This window comes from Uranotaenia lowii, chromosome 2, assembly GCF_029784155.1.
Source record: "Uranotaenia lowii strain MFRU-FL chromosome 2, ASM2978415v1, whole genome shotgun sequence".
In the NCBI taxonomy this organism is placed as follows: domain Eukaryota; kingdom Metazoa; phylum Arthropoda; class Insecta; order Diptera; family Culicidae; genus Uranotaenia; species Uranotaenia lowii.
Window position 1 is genome coordinate 361,474,889 of NC_073692.1, and position 25,691 is coordinate 361,500,579.

At 34.3% G+C, this 25,691-nt stretch overlaps 2 protein-coding genes across 13 annotated transcripts in view; one reads left to right on the plus strand and one right to left on the minus strand.

The window, feature by feature from the left end:
* The window catches only part of LOC129747966 (whirlin), a 427,024-nt gene that overhangs the window by 147,545 nt on the left and 253,788 nt on the right, over positions 1-25,691 (minus strand). The gene's annotated exons all lie outside the window — the stretch shown is intronic.
* Positions 23,062-24,946, plus strand: LOC129747969 (pickpocket protein 28-like). The gene is made up of 3 exons (XM_055742412.1): positions 23,062-23,452; positions 23,518-24,495; positions 24,555-24,946. Exons 1-3 carry the CDS (start codon positions 23,118-23,120, stop codon positions 24,856-24,858), a joined length of 1,617 nt encoding a protein of 538 aa, XP_055598387.1. The 5' UTR covers positions 23,062-23,117; the 3' UTR covers positions 24,859-24,946.

Here is a 25,691-nt window from a genome sequence, read left to right on the forward strand (position 1 = left end):
TGAACTTAAATTAAGTTTTTATTAAAAAAAAGCCTAAAACCTCGAAGGGAATTTCAAAAACTAAATCCAATTTTAAAAGGTAAATGTAAAAGATTAAAATTTTGCGGTACAAATCGGATTTATACAAACCTGAATATAGTTAAAGACTTTAGTTTGAAAATTGGTTTTTAAAAATACTGCTATATTCACAATGTTGAGCAATACGCCAAACATATGGATTTCCTTGCAATTTCTTCAAGAAAAGATACATGTTCCTTTATCATCAATTAATTTTCATTTAAAATCATTTCTTGTGGATGGATTTTTTTCCAAAGTGAACTATAACTGAAATAAATTTTTGTCATTTTCAGCTGTATTGTCCAAATAAACTGACTTTGGTTAAATTCTAAAATCGAACTAACAATTGTCATCCTGAGATCTCTTGCAATTTAGATCCTTACCGAAATAGTCATCTTGATAATTTTTTTTATGATTGTGGAACTCATTTTCGAACTGAATCTAAATCTAAATTTTAAGCATACATCGCTATTTTGAAGCTTTGTTATGTTCTGAATCTATCACCAGAAAAAAGTTTATAAACTTCAGATCTGAATATGACAAAAAAAAACTTTAATTTTTTTTCATATACAGAAAAATATTAACTGAATGTTATTAATGCGTAGAGTTTCGGAAATCATGAATCAAAGAGGAAGAAAGAAATGTTAAACCAAATTTACACGATGATTTTAAACACAGCTTTTCATTTCAATTCTTAATGATGATTCAAACCGAAAATCAAGAATCCTAAACTGAATACATAGTCCGATATGCGAAAACACAAATACAGTTTCGATTTTGATTATCAGGAACCAGACTAAAATTTAGTTTTAAGAGATGAGTTACTGTCTATAAGAGATAAAGTTTTAAAAATCTGTAGCTAAATTTTGAACCTGGGATTTATTTTTAAGGTTTTGGCATCAGTTTTGAGTCAAAAAATTTGATTAAAAATTTATAACTTTGAGTGTAGAGTAGATTATTTACCTCGCTTGCTCTTGATGGTCCCTCACGGGGGAGGGGGGGGGGGGCGAGGTTAACCCCCAAACCCCCTCCCCCCTCCGTTCCTACGGCCATAGTGTCACATATTGAAATTTATTGTTGATTTACACATTTAAAAAAAAATAGTAAACTAATTAAAATTTATAAATGTGTAGTCCTTTTTAACAAAGGATATCTAACTTGCATTCATCAATATGTTTTAAAATTAATGTGTAAAATACCTAGTTTTCGACAATTTTTGCATGTTTTATCAGACAGAATAACCATGTAAATGAATAATTTGACTAATATTTTTCAGCTCAAATATGATTGGTTCTATGAATCAGACTTTTTTTCTATATTATCTACCTTTTTTATTGATAAAAAATTTCAACGTTTTTATTATCATTTTACTAAAACCTCTCGATGGTCTAGTTTTGGACATTCAATTTAAGCTTTCGACACCAACTTTTTTTAGTTTTCGAGAAGAACATTTTCACCTCCTTTTTTGCAAGGGAATATGAATATTTGCTCAGTGGAATTGCTTGTCTACTTTACGGCGTTTTTTACACCTGGAAACAGTATTGCGTATTCAGAGAAAAATTGGATTTACGCAACGGTAGTTGGACCCGAAATATGACAACCGTTATTTGACAGCTCTGCTGATAGGTTGCATTATCGTCAGTGTAGCCGAGAAACACTAAAACAAATCATCATTTGATAAATCTGTATATCGATTTTTAAGATGCACTAAATAATTATTTGAATGAATGAATCGACTTTTCGGCGAGTTTTGTAAATGATTAGATATCGATAAGAATCGGTTACTTTGAAACATCTATGACTTATTTGAAACATTATTTGTACTGAATATTATGTGATAATGTTGAATGCATGTGTTAATTAAATTTATTAAAATTCAGGATTTCAAGTTCAGTTTCTATTCAATATTTCTATCGCACTAGCACCAGCACTTAATTAATCTTCGGAAGTCTGACTTCCAACTTCCGACGAAGAAAAATTATATTTGTACTAGATTGTCGAAGGAATGTGTATTCAGTGCCCAAACGATACACAATAGTTGTTTGATTGAGTGGAATGGGGATTTGTAGCAAAGCTGTTTGACACGTAGTTGGTTTTTACTTAATATTTAATTAATTATTTTCTCGGTTTCAGGATTTTTTTCCGTAAAACAATTTTTGAATCTTTAATAAACATGTATAAATACTACGTGATCTTTAAGGTCATCTTTAAGCATCATTTTTCAGTCGTTTCTTTTTGGGATTTTCATTTGCAAGAATGATTCATCTCTCAAAGTTTTTCAGTCGTTATTTAAATCGTTATTCAAAAAAAAAGATTGAAAAATCCTAAGAAATAAATCATCCTTGCGGATAAAAATCAAGAAAATCAGCAACTAAGAGAAAGCTGGCAAAAGAAGATGTTTAATGCTAAACTTTTTTTTGTATTTTTACTAAAACTAAACTTTGTTTTTTTTTGTGTTTTTGAACTTTGAATAAGTTTTTGACAATTTGTTCCGAACACGAAAATTTGCCAAAAAGATTCAAAGTTTGAAAGAAAAATACCTTTTGTTTGTTTGTTTTGTTTATTTTTATAGAGACTTTAAATTTAGAATTCATTCGCCTCTAAAAAAAAATACCTTTTATTGTATTCGATTTTGTGTATAAAAATACGGAGAAAAACAATTCGCAATTTGCTTTGCATTATTTTTCTTTTTCCTTTTGATTGAAGTTTTATCTCAAGTTTCTCAAAGTGCTTTAGGTTAACAATGTTCCAAACAGAACGTTTTTTTATGTGCAGTTTATTGGTATTGGTATTTTTATATGGTGTAAAATGTTGATGAAATATCATGAACGATTCTAAAACATGATGTTTGTCTAAGTAAAAAACGCATGAAATTGTTCTGAAGATTTATTTCAGTTTCAAAGTTCAGTTTCCATGTTTGACGTTTGCGGTAGTGCTTTTTCTTCTTCCTGAAGAGTTGAGAAAATCCATAATAAGTCTGAACGAGCAATATAAACATACACACGATGTAGAGTGTCGCAAAATTGATTATTGGTACATTAACTTTTCTCATACCGGGGTTGAAATAAAGGGCATATTTCAAATGCTTTTAATCAGTTTATGCAGTATTTGTTATCTAAAATACTCAAATTACTCTTATTGAAATGAATTAAATCTATTACAACTATCAGAAATCTTGATGAAATTTAGCCACCTTGTGACTGGCATCGGTCCAAGTGTCCATGGCGAATTTTATTTCACTTTATATATATCACAAGCAATATTTAACATACAAATTATAAATGCAATTCATTTACAAACTTGAGAAATAAAGTTACAGTCAGTCAAAGTCAGCCGAAGAACAAATAACTAAATTTTTAGTTCAAAATATAACTTTTATATCAATTTAATATTCAAAAACATAAAAAATCGTTATGAGAGAAAGTTCATTCATGTGGGGAAAAAGTGGTAGAAATTTTAACACTTGTATCACATTTTGAAAATTTTACCATGAAAAAATGTTTTCAAGATCTTTGGGCGATGTATTTTTTTACAGCACTCTTTCTATTTCAGCCGTATGTGATAGAAACATTGCTATTTTTGCATCACAGCATGCGAAAATAGAACACGTGTTGTCAAAAGATTGAAGGACGCAGATCTTGTAAATGTTTTTGCATGGTAAGGTTTTCAAAATGTGCTAAACTGATAAAACTTATACTATTTTTTCCCAACACAAGTGAAATTGCACTTAGGTAATGTGTTGAAACTTTAGAAATGTGATGCGGATTTTTATTTTCACTTCAAATGTTGGAAACAGAAAAATGGTCAAAAAGTTATTCCGAATGTGAAAAAAAAATTTGAAACATAAACACAGAATATAGATTAGATGTTCAAAACATATAATCAGTTATCATTAAGAAAAATCAGATGAGTTTAGAGTTCCCAAAATTTAGAAAATAATCAAACTTAAAAGCAACACAAAAATGTCAATGAATACTCTATTGTGTTGTGAGCCTACTCTGTTGAATGATTCAACTGAATTACTGATTTAGTCAATGAATAGAATCTATATTTGTATTGAACACAATTTGAGCATTATCAATTGGAAAAAATATATGCTGAATCCAGGACATTGACTAAAAAAATAAAATCCATAGTAGAAAACTTCAGTTGGAAAAGTTGCAATTTGAATATCTGATCTAAGATAGAAATTGGAAAGAAAATTCAGTAAAGAAACTCAGTAGGGCCGAATGGACCAATTTAAGCATTGTTTTCAAATGGAGATAATTTTTTTTTAATTGATTTTCGCGAATTTCAATAATGATCATAAAACTAACAACAATAAAAGATGTTTTTCTTTATTCTACCTATTCTGTGCTGCAAGTCTTCATTCATAAACTGATAATTAGATACTGTAATTTGTTCAAATCTCAACAAAGCTAGTAATAAATAATTCCAGTCGCCGTTAAGACCTAAACATTTCAACAATTTCATAATAATTTTTAAACTGCGACCCATAGATGGGTTTGGACTCAAACATTCAATCAGCGAAACTTTTTTTAGAGAATTGAGTCCAACTGTGTAAGTTGAAATTTTGGAGAATAGATGAGATGAAAATTGATGTTTAAAAACATGCAAAAAAAATGTGCCTTGTCTTCCGGTAGGACTTGAACCCACATCTTGCGCCTCTCCGGGGCCCATGTATTAACATTCTACTACAGGAGATAACCTGGCGTATTAAGGTTATACTGGTCTAGTGTCGAAGTCTATCGGAATAAAAGGAATTGTTCTCCCATGTAATCATCATCATTTTCGTGATTTATTTCTATTGCCATCATTTCGTCTTCGTCATTTCGGTTGTTGGATTCAATTTTTGGACATTACACGGCAAGATTTGCATTGTCTTCTCATATACTGCACGGGTTGTCAGTTATGATGAGAAATGACGCGTTTGCTGTATTTGGATATCCAGCCAAATTTGGTGTTTGGCACCGCCTTATTTCTATTTTTAAACTGCGACCCATAGATGGGTCTTGACTTAAACATTCAGTCAGCGAAACCTTTTTGTTGAGAAATCTTTTCATCTTATCTAGTCCCTGAAATTTCAACTTACACAGAAGAACTCAATTCTCTACAAAAAATTTAATTAAAATTTTTGCCAAAATATCATGAGCCCATCTCTATTGATTTTAATCGCAACTTTTGTTTATGAATAACTTCAAAAAATTCATGCAATATGTTTAAAATACCACAGTAGGCTTGAAGGGTAAACAAAATAAATTACTTAGGTGATACATTATTCTAGTTTAAGAACGATTTTAGAAAAGGCATTCCATAGACCCATACCATTTTTTCGATTACTGTGAATCGATAAACAATAACTGATTCAAGGGTGGAAACAGTTCCTAAAAAGGAAAAGTGGATAATTTATACAAATTAAAGTTCCTTCAACAGTTGAGTACTGATTCAATTATCTCCACAGTCGTTATGAACTACTGAAACATCCTCAAACCGCGTTCTCTCGGTGGGAAACTCGTCTAATAACTTTCCGAGCAGCCCTTAACTACAACAGCATCTAATCCACCGTCCATGAGTTCAGAGGTCAGTCGCCATCGTGCTGGAATGCGAGTCATCGTGGGTTCCTAAGTGCTGTAAAGTGTTCTAAGTGCACTCCTTAGAAAAAGATAGAGCTCAATCAAACGTCAGAACTACGAGCCAGTGGAATCGTATATCCTATCTCGCGTAAAACTGTCACCACACAATGGCTTGGGTCAGCTAAAAGCTGCCGTTTGATTTACAATGCCCGCGCGAATCGCGAATCGACCAGAAAAGGCCCGTCCCGTCCTACGATCGTATCCATTTAGCACAGCTGCTGCCCTCTTCTCGATTGATTCATTGATCCATTCACATCGTTCAATCGGAGCGGATCAAAACACTCTCTTGTTGACCTGACCCCACGCGCGTTCGCAATATAAATCTGGGTCCGCGCGTCCGTCCATGCGCTACGCGTTACCCCATCTGCCTCCGGAAAAACCTGGCTAAAGTTCAATGCCACCGAATCGTGAGATTCACGTTTCGTTCTAGTATAACCGCATGATCGAGGATCAACTAAAATCTGAACCTAGGACTTGCACCTGGCGCGATTCGATCAAATTGGGTTAGTCGCGGTTGAATCTCGGGCTGATCTGGTAGCGATGATCCTAGCAGTTTTGAGAAGGGTTGTGTTTCGGGTTCGAATTTTGACCCAAGAATATTGTACCAGCACCTCGATTCATGGTTTGCAATATTTGGCTCCGGAGAGACCCCACAGTTGGGAGAAAATGGTGTGGGTGGTGATTTTTCTTACTTCGATTGGGGTTTGTGCGAGTTTGGCCCGGGAAATCTACCGCAAGTGGCAACAGACTCCGGTGATAATTGCCATCGATGAAAGGATGACCCCGATTTGGGAGATTCCTTTTCCGGCGATTACAATTTGTCCAGAGATTCATAACTACAGTTCCAGTGAATTCCGGGTAGAGTGTATGTTCTATGCCTATCCGTATAAAGTGTGTGAAGTAACCGAAGTTCTTGTTGGTGAGGTATTGTGCGCAAGTTTCAATGTTCTTAAAGCAGAGCAAATGTTTCATACGGAAGTTATGAGAAATGCCTCCAGTTACCCTTATTTGAGAAATATTTCGGATACATCCCAATGGAACCTGGCAATCGGTTACAACGACAGTAAACAGGTTCCATCCTACCCGATCAGATCTTTCCGAATTGGAACTCTTCATGGAGTGGCCGTCGTTATCCAACAAAGATTCATCCCGGAAGCAAACCGTCTTCGTCCAAACACAACTTCATCCTTTCAAATTATCCTGCACCCACCGAATGAGTATCCTCAAAGTTCGAACGTTTACTACGAAATGCCCGCCGATCAGGATGGGGAACTCCACATCACCCCTCGAATGACTACAACTTCCGAGGAACTCGAAGACTATGTTCCCACAAAAAGGCAGTGCTACTACGAAGGGGAACGGAAGCTGAAATATTTCGCTCATTACTCAGAGTCAAACTGTGAACTGGAATCGATCGACGATTACATAAGTCGATTTTGTGGATGTTCCATGTTTCCGATCCCTGGGCGGGAAAACGAAACCACTTGTAGTGTTGCGCGGGAGGATTCTTACTGTTGGATGGCGGAACAGGAGGAGCTGGAGTATATTATGCTGTTCAATCGGGTCAAACTGTATCCGCATCCGGAGGATGATTGCCTGCCGGGTTGTACGGCGCTGTCCTATGATGCGGATGTAACCGTTTTTCCGACCAAGCGGTTTCAGAGGAAGGAGACAAGGTTATTGAATAATTAAATTTTGTTTATTTTTAATGGTAGGTACATGGTTCACATGGTTATTTTTATAAAACTTGTTAAAAAAATTGTTTTAGATGCATAAATAAAAAAAATACATCATAATTTTTTTTTTGTTTGTTTTGGCAACTTAAATGAATATATCCGGGCAAAATCCGGGCATCTCTAAATGAAATCCGGGCAACCGGGCCGGACCGGACTTTTGTCAAATTTTATGTTTAACTAGCTGATCCCATATGAACTCCGTTTCGCTTTCAATTTAGAATATGTCATGAACAGTTTGAATGAATGTCAATTTACAGGCATTTTCCAGATTCAATTTCGAATGCATTTTTAAGCAATAATTTCAAAAATGTTGAACACGTTATATGTACGATCACATTTTATGTCGTTTGCTAGGCTAAATTTGAAATCAGGAATCAAATGACCGTGCCAAAACACCACCGTTTATGAATTTTCGATTCGATGCGATACAAACTCACGTAATTATTGCAAAGAAAATTCGACAGTAAATAAGACCCCCTTTTTTGTCATTTGATACACATATTGAAATCAGAAATCAATTGACCGTCCCAACCCCAATAAACAGTGTTTAAATTTTGACTCGATCGTTGCAGGTCGGTGACCTCTTTTTAAAATTTTAATCGATTAACCTTCCTTCAAAACTCCCGTGTGCCTATTTTCAAACCAATCCATTGCATAATAACGTCAATATCAGAACAAAAAAATAGTGAATAGTTAATATGGACGTCTTCTTTGGCCGACCTCTGACCCAAAATTGGACAATTGGAATCAATTGTTCGTCCTTAATAATTTCTATGTGCAAATTTTCATCTCAATCCGATGTATAATAACGTCAATATCACAAAAGAATTGGAAAGATAATATGGATGACCCCTTTTGCCGGTCCCTTACACAAAATTTGATATTTACCTGAAATCGTTTGCACATCATTCAAAATTCTCGTGTACCAATTTTCATCTGAATCCGGTGTATAATAACGTCGATATCGCAAAAATTGCGAACAGTTAATATGGACGACTCCTTTGACTGGCCAAAATTTTACACCGGCAATCGATTGCGTGTCCCTAAAAATATACGAGCGCAAATTTTCTTCTCAATTTCATAATAACGTCAATATCACAAAAATATTGAAAAATTGATATAGACTACCCCTTTTGCCGACCCCTTACACGGAGTTCGATACATTGAATCGATTGCTTGTCATTCGAAACTATCGTGGACCAATTTTCATTTGAATCCGTTTTATAATAACGTCAGTATTACAAAAAATAGCAAACAGTGAATATGGACGACCCCTCTGGCTGCCCCTCTACACAAAATTTAATACCGGCAATCGATTGCTCGTCCTTAAAACCAGCCGAGTGCAAATTTTTATCTCAATCCTATGAACACTAACGTCAATATCACAAAAATATTGAAAAGTTAATATGGACGACCCCTTTTGCGGGCCCCTGATCCGAAATTCAATACCTGGAACGTGCACATTTTCATCATGATCTGACGAAAAATAACGTGAAAAATGCGAAAACAATACTTGTCTTGTATGGACGACCCCCTTCAGAAGGGGTCAACCGAAATTCTGAAAACATTTTTCATCATTCCTGGTCCTAATGAGCATCCATGCCAAATTTCAACTCTCTAGCTCTAAAGACGGCTGAGTCTATAGAGGACAAACAAACAAACAAACAAACAAACAAACCCACAGAAATTGCTTTTTATATATATAGATATCCGGGCAATCTGGCAACCTTAGCCTATCGGGTTAAATGCGCCTTCGGCCGATCGACGAAATGGCTGACAAGACAACATATCTAATCCATGCATTTTGAGGGTGATACGCTTTGAACATAACGCAAGAAAACATTTTATGAATTAACAAACTCATTTTTTATTTATTTATTTATTTATTATATTCATACAACGTTTTGATTCCTTTTGATGTCATGCAAAGTAGCTCAAAACAAAAACTTGGGCTGGTTTTGTTTCCTATTCAAATTAATTTAAAATGTTGAACATATTTCAGCTTTTATGATGGTTTCATAATAATTAGAAAGTGGAAGAAGAGAATGTTTTTGTATGCCCCCATTGTGTTTGTAAAATGCCGATATCCTAAAATAACAGGTTAATTAGTACAAATATATGATTTTTCTCAATAAAACTTTAAATCTCAGCTCTTATCAACATCTCAAGAGATCTTCAAACAGATTTGATAGAGTTTATCTTATGGTTGAACTGCCTCCATAATATAGCAGCCCTAACTTTTGGTTTATTTTCAAGGCCGGATTAACCCTTCGTTTCATAAAGTAACAAATTTGCAACAATTAATTAAAACGGTTTTAAATTTCACATTTAGCTAAACAGTCAAATTTTTTTTCGATAGAAATGATATTTCTAACTTCAAGATCACGTTCAATTAAAAAAAATTGCTTTCAGTGTTTGAAGGTACAAAAAAAACCAACTTGAATCTGAAAAATATGGAATGTGGAAAAAGCCTTATTTTTCCAATTTTTGGCCTAGTGTAATTCATATTGAGAATTTTTTTTTCGTATTCCCACTAAAGTAATTCACATAATAAACCAAATTTGAGAATTTTTTTTTGTTTTTTGTCTGATATAATGGGTTTTCGTTAATTGTTGCAAATTTGCAACATCATGCAACGGTAGTACCCTAGCTAGTTATATGGGTTCCATAGTGTGTTTTCGAAACTTGAATCGTTTAAACAGTGTATTTGTTTCCCGGTGATAGTGTTTTCGTTATTAATGATTTATTATCATGTTAAGGCCGCATTAAGAGAGGGGAGGGGGGGGGGAGAATTGGGGAAATTGCACCCCCCCCCCCCCCTAGATAAAGAGGGCCCCAGAGGTGAAAAAAAATAAAAGTTTTGCTCTAAACCGTTATCAAAACTACAAAACTATATTAAATGTTCAAAATTTATCAATTCTTAAACCAGGACGGGCCCGATAATAAACTTATTTAGGATTTGTAATTCAGCGTCTGTAAAACACATTATTTTAATTTTTTTCACGGCCCGTTGGTATAACAAATACATATTTTGAATAACAAAGTTGTCAGATGCCTTCATCACTTGCAAAATAAGCATACACCAATTTTCAAAAGTTCTAAATATTGAACGTGATTCAAATTCAAGTACGGGACTTTATCCAGAGAGTTTGAAAATCCAATAACAAACAACGGATAATTTTTTTTATTTTTCCACTTGAAAATTCAGTACTATATGCTAACATTTGATAACTGAGGTTTGAAGTATTGTTTTGCTGAGATGAATGAATGATTTGATTAAATATTACAATGCTCATCATTTTTTACTAAAGTTTAAGCCATTTCTTATAATGAATCGACAAAAAATTCTCTTTATTTATACTATTCAACCTTTTCCTGGAAGCTCTGGAAATGGATTTTAATTTGAAACTTTTTGTTATTGAATTTAGTTTTATTTTTATTTCTATTTTATTCTTAAACTGATTTCAAGTTTGAACTCTAATTTTAGAATCATGTTCTATATTCTTATCCTCATTCCGAAGAATGAAAAAATCTTTATTGTTTCTTTAACTTTGTCAACAAATGATATTTAATAGTTTAATGTAATTTGTAATTGGATCATTCCTTCAAAATTAAATTGAGACTTTGCTCTTCAATGCTCAAGTTTGTTTATTAAAACTGGCATATAGTTATGGTATGCAAGGAAATTATAAGAAAGCCATAGTCAACAATTTAGCTAAATCTGATAACAAGAAGGGGTTGCACTGAATCTCAAGAATGAATAGGTTTCTGAGACATTGTGTTCTGAGGAAGCATAAAAAACTGGTTTTTCATCAATCACTATTTTCTTCACCAATCGATTACTTATTTATGTTATTTTAATAAATTTTGAATTGAGACTAACATTTCATCTGAAGATTGCAACTCGATTGGACATGAAACAAAAAAAAAAATTAAGACGGTTCAAAGATTGTGTTTTAGTCGAAAATTGTCATATGAAACGCAATGAGTAAAATGTACTCATTGTGTGTTAAACAAATTTCAAATTAAATCACATCCAAATCTACCATTTGGAGTGTGAACCCCCAGATTTCCAGATTTATGCAATTTTGGGAAACCCTACTATACTGCTTACGAGTTCTGAAACTAGCACAAATTTGTTACTTAAGGTAAGGTATTAATAACTCTTAGCTGGCCAACACTTTTGGCTTATCGGATAAATATTTGCGGGACATTTCAGCAATCTACAGTAAGAGTGCATTTTTTAAATTTATTGAAAACAACCACGGTTTAACGAAGGTTGTTTACTTGAAATGTATTAGATTGAAATTCAACAGATCGAAAAAACTGTTTAAAACATATAGGCAGAAGAAAAAAAATTGATTTTCTAAATAGATTCTCTGAGCTTTGAAAACCTCACATTGCAAAAACATGTGCAGAAGTAATTAACCAGAGTTTGATTATATTTCTAGAGTAAATTAGTAGATAAATTGAATTTCTCAAGATTCACACTTAACGACACTGAAACAACAATTTCGCAAATGATGTATGGAAAAAGCGCAACATGATAACTAAACCGCAGGAAAAAGTGACTGTTTGTTCCCATATGTTTTTTCGATGCCTTGTGGCATCAATGAAAAATTTGAGATGATTTGGTTGATTCCTGAATTAGCGCAACGCGATTCAATTTTGTATGGAAATTTGTATGAAGGAAGACATTTTCGCGTAATTAATCATACAGAAAATTCAAATAAGCTTGATGTGTAGGTTTCCTTAAATTATTGATTTGTTCTATTCTAAGCTTCATTTTTGTCAACACGAGAAGAAGCTAGATGTTTCACGAAAAAAGTTATACCCATTTCAAAATAAAAAAAACTGATTGAATGAAAATTATTTAAAAATGGTAGATTTTTATGGCTTGATCTTTTACAAATTTCAATTTTTGTCAATGTGAAATAAATCAACAAATTTATTGGCTGTTTGCGATTTTTTATTTTCATCCTCATTTCAGCTTTAAAATGAGCAGCCAAAAACGCTAAAATTAAAAAAATGAATTTTGAAATTTATTTTTGCATAACATCGAATATCTTTTTCGAAGTAAAGGTAAGGTTTGTTTACATGAAATGTACTGCAAGGAATTAAGGAATATTTTAAATTTTGTTTTAGAAATTTTCAGTAAATCTATGGCGATTTTCGAATGAAAAATTTTGTTATCCCATTCAAATTTCTAAACATAACTTAAACTCGTTCGCTTATTCAAGACCGAATGAATTGCTTCCAGAATTTGTATTGCTATTTGTGTCAATAAAATGTTATGGGAGGAGTGAAAACGTATAAATCTGAAATTTTCATACAAAGCTTATAACTGTCCAAAGATTACTTTAACGCGTGTTTTCTCAAACGTAATTTTTATGCATTTAAACTAAGGTTGCCAGAGTACGTACGTATTCGAGTCGGGAATATTAAAGCAATTTGAAATAAAACCTGTCAAAATCCGGGCAAATGATTACAAAAATTTTTACTCATAAAACCAGGCAATATTCGGGCAAATTCAGGCAAAAACCAAGAAATAATTCAATATAAATTAAGAAAAAAAATTCAAACATTGAATTTTTATAAAAACACATCAGAACATTGGTAATTGTATTTTTGGTCTCCATAAAATCGTTTTTGGACAAAACTTGTCAAAATATTTTCGCAAAAAATACCTACCCGAAACGAGTTTTCTGTTCGTTTTTGAAAAAAATTAGTGTGAAAATCGAGTGAAAATCCGGGCAATTGAATCAGGCCGAGCTGTTCCTTAATTTGTATTAAACATCCGGGCAAGTCTGGATGAAACCGGGCAATCTGGCAAGCTTTAATTATAAGTAATCCTCTGCTCTGAGGCATAAACACCGGAAAATCGGTTATTTCACAGAGTTTTAAGCAAATTTTCATCAAAGAATGTGTATCACAGAACACAGGGTTTTGTCAATATGCAAAAAATTCTTTGTTTGGAAAATCATGATAAGTTTGTTAATGTTAATTGAGTTTTTTTTTCATAAGAATGTTGAAAAAAATCCATTTTACATGACTTTTTAATGAAATTGATGCTTTTTTGCTTGACAAAAAACCATCACCAAATTTTTAGGTGATATCTCAAAATGTCAAATTCGCACAGATTTTTCTCGGCAATTTTGAAATATAAGTTTAAGGTTTCTAAGTTTCTAAATTATTTCTTAAGATTGATTCGGCGACTACATAAAACAAATTTATTCAGATAATAACACTATACAGAAACACAGTGCATGCGAGCGAGCGAGCGAGCAATTTTTGAATGAACCTGAAATGAATTTCGCGCGAACATTTTTCAGGATCGTTCACAGTGCACGCGACGAGTGCGATGCGATTTATACTGAAAAAAACTAAATGGATAGGAAAGGAAAGGATATTTATATAAATCAATTTATAGAGAATTGGTACATTAACTTATGAGGGGTTATTTTTATTTAAATAAAGATAAAATAATTCGAAAGTGTCTTTCATTTAAAATTGTTAACAGGGTCATAAAACCACCCAAGAATTTTTTTATCGCTGAATCCTCAAACCGGAGTTCTCATCAATATCAGCGCTGACGACTTTCACTGACGTCAAATCATGTTGACCAGACATCTATCAAACATCTTTCAAGTGTCGGCACCAGTACAGCAAAAGTTTATATTGCCGATGCAGTTCAAACGCATGTCATGTGATTCGCAGAATAAGCACCAAATATTTTATTTCAAAAGCATTTCAATATAAAATAAATTTATTCTAGATTCATATTTATCATTCAATTTTATCGTTATCCTTGCTCATGATACGGATTGCACAAATAAAATTTACCTTTTTCTGGATATTAAAAAGAAAAATTTAAAGTGGATTGGAAAAAATCCTATCAGTAGTAAGTGAAATTAATTACAACCCCGGTGCATAGGGCCTCCTTAAAAGACTTCAACTGTCGACGATCCGGAGCCAGTGGAGATCTTTCAATTAATTACAAGTTCGAAATTAACAAATAATTGTCATAGTTGAAATTGGCCTCTGCTTCGAATTCATTTAAAAAGTTAGTTGAACCATCAAAGAAAATCATGTTTTTATTATTAAAAAAAAAGCGATATATTTTCAAATAAAACTGCCGAAAAAATAATCTCAGTGCATGTTCATATGAACCAAAACAAAGTATTCACGCGACTGCTGCGACGAATAATTTTCGAAATGGTATTTCGCGCGAATAGTACGAATCGCGTCGCTTGCACTGTAAACGGTCTCCCAGTTTTCAGCGTGTTCAAATGAGGCCCGATTCTTCGTGCGAATCGCTCGCGTGCACTGTGTTTCTGCCCTTAGATTGCATTCACGGTGGTCTACAAAATCCATAAATTATTTGGATTAAGAATGTAATCAATTAAAAATCCGCTTTAACTAACATTTGAGAGAAATGCAAATGATGTTAATCCAAAACATATCACATATGACACCTTACATTACTAATATCTGATTTTTGTTTCCACAGCATCACAACCACAAACCTGTGGCTCGGCTTCCGAACGCCACAATTTGTCGCATGGAAGCGGCGAGAACTGTTCAGCGAAACGGACCTGATAGCCAGCATCGGCGGACTGATTGGACTTTTCGTGGGAGCCAGTTTGCTAAGTCTGATCGAACTGCTCTACTTCATAACCGTCCGACTGCTGATGGTGGCGCCACCTCCTCCTTCGACCAAACCCTCTGCCAAGCCTCGAACTGAATCCGATTTGGTATAGTAAAGGAACACAAGCTGCGCAGAATTGTTAAATATCACTTTACCGGAGTTATTAAATAAACAGTACACACCTCTCTCCTAGATGCAGTTTCTATTGGCCGCCCCGAGGCGAATTGATGTAATTTATAGCCAATGATGGTTCATTTTGTGTCCGATTACTGGGCAACGTGTGTCGTCCAGATGTCCGATCCCAATAAATAAAGTAACTAGGCACCTGTCGAACCGTGAACTGCGATATGCGCGGTTTCATTTTGAAATGACTTGAGTAGATGTACATAGCTATGTAGTTGGATAAAGTGCTTTCTTATGGCTGTTAAATCGTGACCGGTGCACGTTTTGGATTTCAATTTACATACAAAGTGAGGAATTACCGTCAAAAGACCCCTACCTTCTTTTCTGGTTTCCTTGTAGGAAGACTTGAAAAATTTCAAAGGACGAATCGTTTTGCTTGAGAAACAAATGAAGCCAAAAACCTCAAATTTGGGGGAGATAAGGACATAACCCAGCTAACATAAAATCGTAATAGAAATGATAACCGTAGAAATCAGCTATATTTGTTGCGTTAGGGAAGATAAGGGCGTAACGAGCACCCTGGGCGAAACTAGCACACCTTTTTTCTACGGAAGTACGTAATTTCTTTAATAAATTTTCTTGAGGAACAGTTGTGTAACTCCTATAGTATGAATTTTTCAACTAAACAGCAACCATCTTGTACACTTTACAGAAAAATTTAAAAAAAAATCAACTTAGTTCTCAAGTATCGAAAAAAATTTATTTATAACAAGCATCAAAAAATATGCTCCAGGGATCGATTTATCATCTAGATCTATAGTGTACAATAGACCGCTGCAAAAAATGACTTTTTGCACCATATGTTTTTTTTTTTCGATCCTTTTTGGGCCACAAAGCATCAGTGTAAAATTTGAAATGATTTTATCGATTCCTGAGTTAGCGCGACGCGTTTCAATTTTGTACGGAAATTTGTAAGAAGAAAGAAATCCAAAAAATTAAAATAAGCTTGAAATGAGTTTGGTTATTGATTTTTGGTTTTGACCATTCTTGAGCTTCATTATTATATAAGTCGATAAATTCTTTGGCTATTCAAAGCAGATTTTAGAGATTTTTTATTCCCATTTGGCATGGGTGATGGAAAATGTGTTAATTGAGGATTGTAAAAATTTAGAAAAATATGCTCGATGAATAACGTTATGTTGTCTAATGCACTGTTTAACGTTTGAAACAGTCAATGTTTCGAAAACGCTTTTTTGTTACTTTTTGATTAGCAGATTTTATCACCCAGATTAACAATTGTCTCTATTCACAAGGGGGTAATAATTTTATAATTTTCCTTTTTTATGTTTTTGAAATTATGTACTTCAGAAATTTCAGAGCGCACAGAATGACTTCTAAACAAAAAAGTGGGTGTAATAAGTAGACTTAGGCAAAAATGTCGAGAAAAACTTTAAACTCAAATTCTTCAGATTCAGCAAATTTCAAATGTTTGAACCCATACATCTATCTGATTAAGTTTATTCCCTCTGTTGTGGTATGAGCCTACTTGGTTGAATGATTCAACTGAATCAAAGCAATCGAAAGATTCCTTTTAATTCAACCACGGTAAATGAAAAGTAAAAAAAATCGTGAGACGGCCTTTGAGGAAACACGCGGCAAAAAAGTTTTTTTCTGAGGATGGCCGAAAGTTAAGTAGGCCGAAAACGTTAAAAAACAGGATTTTTATTTCGTCTTGCGCTCACCGAAAAATATCAATCAAAAAAGATTATAAGTACGTGCGGTGATTAAAACGGTGATTATCTTTTTAAAGTTCAACAGTAGGGTGTCCCAAAATTGCATTATGTCTGGAAATCTGGGGACTCACCCTCCAAATGATAGATTAGAATGTGGAAAACAAACTTTTGTATGGGCCAACTAAAAAAACATGTTCACTTTTTGAAGATTTGTTCTTAAAAAAATTCAGGTTCACAAAATTTTCACAAAATTCATATATTTGATATTTTTTTAAATTTTGTTTGGGTTGAAAACTACACTTCAAAAAAGAAAAAATGTACAAAATTTGTATCAAATTTTCATATCAGCAGGCTATTTTGTAGAAAAACAATTTTTTCCAAAATTTTTTAATAAAACTGACCAAAATGTGTACCTCGTAAAATTAAAACAAAATCCTATAAAGAGTTGCGATTTTTTGTGCACTTTAATTTTGCTGAATGAAACATGTTATTTGTTCCATCGTGTGAAGATCTATTTACGGTTCAATTCAATAAAAAACATAATTTAGGATATTTTTTATTCAATTTATCAAATTCGACTTAATAAATACTTACTTGAAAATCGCAATAATTGCAAAAAACGACTAAGATGTTTTATGGGAATCATCAGGAGGCCATATTCAAAATTAAAGCTAAATCTGATAACGGGAAGGGGTTACACTGAATCTCAAGAGTGAAAGGTGTGTCTCAGAGTCGGCATTGTGTTCTGAGAAAGGATCCAAAACTGGTATTTCATCAAATTTTTTTTTTCTTGACCAATCGATTGCTTATTTATGTTGATTTTATTAAAATTTTAATAAAGACTATTTAATCAGAAGACTAAAAGTCGATTGGTCTTAAAACAAAAAAGTTATTGCAGTTCAAAGATTGTATTTTGGTCACAAATTGTCGTTTAACACGCAATGAGTACATTTTACTCATTGGTTTTTGTATTACATTTTGCGTAGCTAATTGTTTGCAATAAGCAAGTAAAATATTAACTACAATTTATTTCCGTGGCCAGCTCATTCATTGTTAGAAGAAATGCAGATTTCCATTAACCAAACGGGCTTCAGAGCAGTTGTTGTTTTTTTTGACTATTAATGAATCTTAAAATAATTTCTTTTTATGCAATGTTCGAAAAAAAGACAAATAATACTGGTCAATCGGAAGCATTTTAATGTCTCGTCGTTGATGATAACGCACACCGATTCTCCTCACAGCAGTTGATTATGTAAATTACAAGCTCTTGGTTTGGTAGAATCTCTTTGATTCCATTTTGGCCTCTTCACCAATAGACACACGCTCATTTCCTCATGATCATTTTTGAGTTTTTTCAACAGCTTTTTGATTATGTTTTGAAAACTTCGGTTTTTCCATTAATATGGCGCAAATTGTGGTCTGATACCGAAGATTTTTGCACGAAAATTCGAAAGTGACTTTAAAGAATAACGAAGACGAAAAAGGAAACCATTTGGAACCAAACATCAAAGGTAAATTTTCAAACATTGCTTACATATTTGCTTTACACATATACATAAATGATTTGTTTCATTCCATCCCATCAAGTAGACTTTTCTGTTGAAATGATGGGAGATAACCAACAGGCGGTGTTTCTGATGGCTCAAGCTGCTTTATACGAAACACTTTTTACCAAAAAAAAACTAACCGTTCGCTGTAAACATTTGCACGCTCATATTTTTTCAACCATTAATGACTTTTCTTGAACCATTTTCTAAGATTTTCAAAACAATTGCGATTATTGCTGTTTTTAAACATGAAGTCCGGTTCAATTTCAAATGACAGAGGTTCTGTGCAAAAAAAAATCGAAAATGGTTAAATTTCAACCGTAATATGAATGAAAAAACAGCTGCCATTTTTGGACGCGCGTTTCACTAGATTTTGTTTTTTTTTTTACAGCTGTGTATAAGTTAATTTTCTGACTCACAGAGTATTTCCTGATAAAGCAAGTCGTAAGTATCTGCTAGTTAATAAAATGAGTAAAAAAATATAAAACATCTTCTAATTTTTCCACGTCACAATTTAAAAGGAAAATTTTACATCATCGTGCTGAACCACAGGCTGCTTCATTTGGATCCAGAACAGAAGCTTTAATTAAAAGAGCTGCAGGAACAGATAACAGCAGGTACCCAGGTTAGCTTTGCGGAAGGTGAATTCCAATTGTGGAGGTTGTCTTATTACCGGGTAGAGATACGGAAACCGACACTAACAATTTTCTGTTTAATTTTTCATTGCAGAAATGAGCACTTCCCCTAGCCCAGCGAGCTTTCCGATTCTGAAAGCTGCAAGTGAAAACCAAGCAGTAAAATACGATTAACAAACAAAATCAAAACGTTCGTTTCCTCCTTGCTAATGTGAACTAATTTTGTACTTTTTTTTTGCCAACATCCGACTGTGGAAATGCCGGTTAGATTATAAGAACAATCTCTTTTTCTATATTTGGATGCATCATAATATATTTATTGTGAATTAAAAGCTTTTATGAACAACACGAAATTGATCTTTGTCATTCTACATCTATTAAGTTATTTTTCTGCCGAATTTCTGCTTATTTTCACTGTTTACGAAAATGTTTGAAAAATAACCATAATCCGAGTTCTCCCCGGAATCTCATTTTATGAGTTTTCACTGAAAACTCATAAAACGACTTGATCCACAAAACTGCCATTATGGTTATTTTTCAAGCATAAATGGTTCAATATGGCCGAGCGTGTGCATGAGCAAATGGCAAGATTCATGGATTCATCTACCATTAGCAAACGGTTAAAAAATAACCGTAATCCAAGTTTTCTCAGAAATCACGATTAAGTCGTAAAATGAGTTATCTCAGAAAAACTACCATTATGGTTAATTTTCAAGCACAAATGGTTTAGCCTGGCTCAACGTGCATATAATCGCCAAGGTTTGCGTACACGCTCGTTTTTTATAACCATTTTCGAGTTTTTAACCGTTTTTTGGTTTTTCTCTTTGAACTTCAAAAATTGTTGTTTTTTAACCATAGCCAATCGTTAAATTTCAACCATTTAGAAAGTTCTGCAGAAAACTTGTAAAATGGTTAAAAATTCAGCATTTTAATGACTGAAAATTTATCTTTGTTTTTGATTTCTTCGTAAATTTTGTCACGCGTCAGTGGTGTCGGCTTAGGTTTTTCCTGTTTTTTTACGGTATCGCCAAGTTTACTACAAGAAATAGGGAAGTATGAGCTGCCGGCTCCAATGAAACAATTGTATTGTAAGTATCGATGAGGTGAAAGGTTATTCTTAATAAAGTTGGTATCTGATTATATCGAATATTTAGGTCAAGCGATTTGGTTCCGAGTGCTCGCTATGGAAGAAAATAGAATGAGCAATCCTCCTCCGCGACTTGGAAACTGGAAACAGAAATTAAGAAAGCACAGCCGCCTGAAAAGTCACACCCGAAAACGAAAATTGTCGACCCGGATGCAGAATAACAATTTCAAGATATTTCTAAAGGTAAGTTTTTTTAGCTTAAAAAATGAATCTAGTTGGGCTTGTCCGGGAGAGTTAAAGGAATGGTCTTCCGGCTCCCTGATATTGAGAAAAAGCCCCCCATTTAAAACGATTGAATTTTGTGGTTGGTCTAAGGTTCAGTTGAAATAGTTCGTACGAATCTGACCACGCAAGCTCCAATCAGCCTGAGACAATGCAGAGATTAGTTTTGTATCCAAATCAAATTTGATTTATTTCCTCTAATTTTAGGAACGATGCGAATTTCAACAGAGACTCATTATATGGCACAGTTGATTGAAGAGCGATTCCGGATAACTTCCGATGATGTTGAATCCAAATTAAGCTGGTTTGTCTACTCCAGGTTCAACTTTGATGGTGCTCATAAACTCATCATGAGACTCACAGGAATGTGGAAGGATTGCAAAAAAAATTCGAAGTTTTGTAGTGAACCGGATATGAACTGGATGGATGCCACTTTCGACTGAATGTCAGAAGACTGATTATTATAAGTGATGCGGTCAATAAGTTGAACTTGATGTTCAAATAAATGCATAATCCAATAATTATTTTTACGAAAACGTTCCATTTATTTCGAAAAGAATGAATCTTTTCCCAAAAACGATTATTTTTCAAGCATTATCCATATTTGAGAGCACGATTGAAAAATAACCATAGTGCAAGTTCTCTCTGAAATCTCATTTTATGAATTTTCGCTGAAAACGGCTTAATCCACAAAACTGCCATTATGGTTATTTTTCAAACATTAATGGTTGAAAGTGGCCCAGCGTGTAGTGGCGATATTGTCCATTTAAATAAAATTTATAGAAATGTCGCTGGTGAACTGGCAAAAAAACACAGACTTCTGACAATCTAGCACTCGCAGACACCAGATGATCTGGTTCATAGCTTTTTGTTAATATTCATTACTCGCCTGTCACAGTTAAGTGTTGGGTTCACAAATCAGTATAACTAATGAGCCAAGATTATAAGTAACAATAGGTTGATCTCGTAACTGGCATGATTTTTCTTAATGAATATTATCTTAAATCAGCATTAGTTAATCTATTTCATTTCTTTAAAAAAAAAAATCAGTTATTTTTACCACAATCAACAAGAGTTAATGAAATGGTAATGGATCGGAATCAACATCCTATCTCAAGGTGAGTGAACATTTAGAATAGAGTACGGTGGTGTAAACAATGTTCATTCTGAAAACGCAAAGAAGATTAAATTCAGATAATAACAAATTGAAAGGCTGAGCAAAGTTTCTTTTCTTCTAACACATATTTTTGTTGTTCAATAACTAGGTACATAGTTATTTTTATGAGAGTTTTTTTATTTTACCATATTTTCTCCTTGAAACGCGAACGAATAAGATAACTAATTTCTAAAAATCAGGTTTACAAGGAGTACTTTAATACATTTCGATTACTTTGTAAAGTTGGATTCTTCTCGGGTGACTACCTAACATATTCGGATGAATTCATGTTAGGGTGGCATAAACATTTTGTAGATTTGCCCAAAAAACTGATCTGTGCAAAATTTTAGCTCAATCGGACTTGATGTAGGGGTGTCTCGAAATGTTCGAAGTTTCGGATTTTTGTTCCTAAAAAATCACCAAAGGGAATCGGAAAAATGTAAATTCAAATTTTTATGACAAATGACTTTCAAACGCTTGAAATTTCGAAATCTGGTATTATCAGGATTTTTTTTTTGTCAAAAATCGACTTTAAAAATCGAAATTTTAATGTTGATGTCAAATGAATTAGAAATGTATGTGACTTTCTGGCACTAAGTTGGAATTCCGAAAAACGGCCGAAGATCCAGAATGTTGATTTTTTCGCTAAAATTTTTTTTTCGAGACATTATCAAATCTCGACTTTTTATGCATTTCAAATTCATTCGGCATCAAAATTTAAATTGGGAACTTTCCGAATTTTTTACCCCTCTTAGGAGATATTAATTTTTTTTAAGTTGACTTGTGACATAATTTATTTAGAGATAACACAAGATTTCGAAATTTTATGCATGTTTAAGTCATTTGGCAACAAAATTGAAATTTCGATTTTTCCATTTTTCTTTGGTCCCACCATTGGTGATTTTTGAAGGTAATAAAACCAAAACTTTCAGAGCTATGAAACATCCCTAAATCAAGTCCGATTGAGCTAAAATTTAACTCAGGCCAGTTTTTGCCACCCTAATACATTTATTATGTTTTTTTACAGTTTAATGAAAATTTATTCTATTTTTATTCCATCAAAAGTATTTAATAAAAATATACGTAAGATGCTATTCCTACCCCATTGTACCCCACATTTTTTTCTAACAGACTTCAATGAACTGCAAAGGAAATTTCCGCCCAGAATGGGCCCAGCAACACTTCCGGTGAAAGCATATTTCAACATTACTCTAATTACATGCACGAGGACGTGCACGTCGATGTTAAGTTGTTGCATGTTTCCCCGTGCAAATTAATCACTTCGACCACACCGGGCACGGTGCTCTATTACTTTTAACCCTTAATAATTCCATTAGTCTTTGGACAACTCCTTGTTTGTTTAGGTCCATTATGGGAAAACTATCCAAGGGTTAAAGCAAACTCCCAAGCCCAAGCCCCACTTTGATGACACGGTCCCGATAGGAAGTGCCATTCCGCAAAAACCTGTCCCAGCGAAAGGATGCAGAAATCACTTTTCCAGGAGTTTTGCTGCAACACTTCCATTCATGGAATTCAGTATCTGGAGAAGAAGTCCAATCTGGAGCGGTTGATCTGGACGGTCGTTCTGTGTACCTCGATTATTGGTTGTGTATTCTACATCGGGCAGATCTACCAAAAATGGGACGAAAAGCCGGTGATTTTGAGTTTTGCCGAAGGTTACACTCCGATTTGGGAGATTCCATTTCCGGCGATAACGATTTGTCCCCAGATTAAGGCAACTCCCGAGCGGCTCAACTTTAGCCAGGAGCTGGAAGCTTTCATCAATAAAACTTCGTGGACGAATGACACTGATAGGTTTGTGAAGTGGTTCGCAGTTTGTGAGATGGGTTAATTGGGTTTTGTTTTTTCTTTCTTTTAAGGATTGATGACATGCTAGCAATGGCACAGGTTTGTGATCAGTCGTTCCTGGACAATATGTTCTATCTGAAGCTTCATTTACCCAATAAAACCAGCAATCTCAGCTATTCGACGTTGATTGAAGATTTGGCGCTCACCGAGGACGACGTGATGGGTCACTGTAAGGTGCGCAATAATCTAGACGATTGCGAGGATTGGTTCCTCCGAAGTATGACCGAAGAAGGGATCTGCTTCACCTTTAACGGGCTGGATCAATCGGATCTTCTGAGGCCGCAGTTTTTGCAGAATTTGAACGGCTGGAAGGCGCCATCTACAAACTGGTCCCGGGAATCTGGATATCCACCGAGTGCTGGCTTTGAAGCGTTTCCGTTTCGTGCCTTGGGAGCTAGTCCTCAGGAAGGATTGGTAATGGTTCTGGCCAGTGATATTTTCGAAAACGATTTCGATTGTCGGAGTGCTACCAAGGGGTTTAAAGTGTTTATACATCCTCCCGATGTCTATCCCAGGGTTATGAAAAGCTACATTCTGGTTCAGGAGAACTATGAAGTCAACATAGTCCTCAAACCCCACGTTATAACAACTTCCAGCAAACTTCGAAAGACGAGTCCAGAAAGAAGACAATGTATCTTCAATCAGGATCGGCAGCTCGAGTACTTCCAGATCTACAATCAGAAAAATTGTGAACTTGAGTGCCTCACCCGATACACTCTTCAACGGTGTGGCTGCGTCCGTTTTTCAATGCCACACACTAATGACACGGCTGAGTGCGAAATGAGTAACATCAAGTGTGTTATCGAGGCGGAAAAAGAACTTACAGAGATGAGTCTCCCAAATGATGAGGGTAAACCGACTTTTTGGGCCAGCTGTAACTGTCTGCCGGCTTGCATTTCCTACCAGTACGAGTTTGAAGTTACGGAATCTGAATCCAGCAAAACTTCCGGTAGAAGATCTTCCTTCAAACAGTTGGAAGATTACGGAGGGTAAGATCTTTACGACACAATTGTTTCCCTACCAAATATCACTTACAATTTTTTCCTAGTGACATCACCCGGTTGAACATCTACTTCAAGAAGTCTTCGTTCCTGGCCTCCAGACGAAGTGAGCTATACACCCTGACGGATTTTGTGGCCAATTGTGGAGGGCTGTTGGGATTGTTTATGGGATTTAGTTTGGTTAGCGTTATCGAGCTGCTGTACTACTGTCTTTTGAGACCGGCCCTGAATTTGTGGAATAAGTGGAAGAAATCTGATAGGCAGCCTTCGCTCCCGGAACCAGTGGATGATGAAGGGCCGACGAAAGTTAGTATGGTTACGTTCCCACTGAGTAATGGGTTAAGCTACTGACTTTATTAGTGATCGTGGAAGTGACTAGTAGTAGTTATTATAAAAATATGTTCACAGAAAGAAATATAATACTATACAGAAGTTAGAAGAGCATTAACACTACAACAAATAAATTTATTTTTCAGAAACTTACATGTTCGAAAATAAACGCCCAACATTGAGTTTTTTTCGAAAAAACCTTGAAACAAAACGTTATTTATAAACATAAATAAAAGTATATAATCAATGGACCGTTGGAAGAAACTATTTTACAAAAAGATGTCACCACTAGCGCTGAGAGCTGTCAAACCTCACGACCAGAAAAAAAGACTCACATAAAATTTCATAAGCGCGAAACTAGCAGTTGGCTCGGATCGAAAGAAACATGTTTGAGATTTCAGAATATGTTGATTTTAAAACCTATTGGAGCAATCAAAAACTTTTGTTCCAAGAATATTGCTCACTTATTGTTCGTTGATTATCAAAAACACAACATTTTTTCCGTAAGTTTCTTATATTTCCGAGTTTTTCCCTTTCTATTTTCGTTTCCAGTTCCTTCTGGAAGTTTCACCCAACTGAATGGTCGTTTTGATTTGGTTTGCAAATACTCGCAAAACTATTTAGATATTCCGTTTTATCAGAAGGTGATAGAGAGTTTAAAAACAAGACAAGTCTTTTGTGTTTGTGTTATAAATTCATTGATTTGGAATTAAGGAAGTACCTGAGTCCATACACTCATATTTACCTTTATGACTATAATGACTAAACTTTTCATTTAAATTTTTCTTATATTTTGTTTACTCTGTATAATTCTATTACGACCAGCCCGAAAATCAGGCTCGTTACTGTACCGT

Bases quoted from the DNA above. Each gene is read 5' to 3' on its own strand.
- LOC129747969 (XM_055742412.1), top strand. From the start codon at position 23,118: ATGCAGAAATCACTTTTCCAGGAGTTTTGCTGCAACACTTCCATTCAT. The intron at 23,453-23,517 runs GTTTGTGAAGTG...CTTTCTTTTAAG, and splicing joins TGGACGAATGACACTGATAG to GATTGATGACATGCTAGCAA. The intron at 24,496-24,554 runs GTAAGATCTTTA...ATTTTTTCCTAG, and splicing joins CAGTTGGAAGATTACGGAGG to TGACATCACCCGGTTGAACA.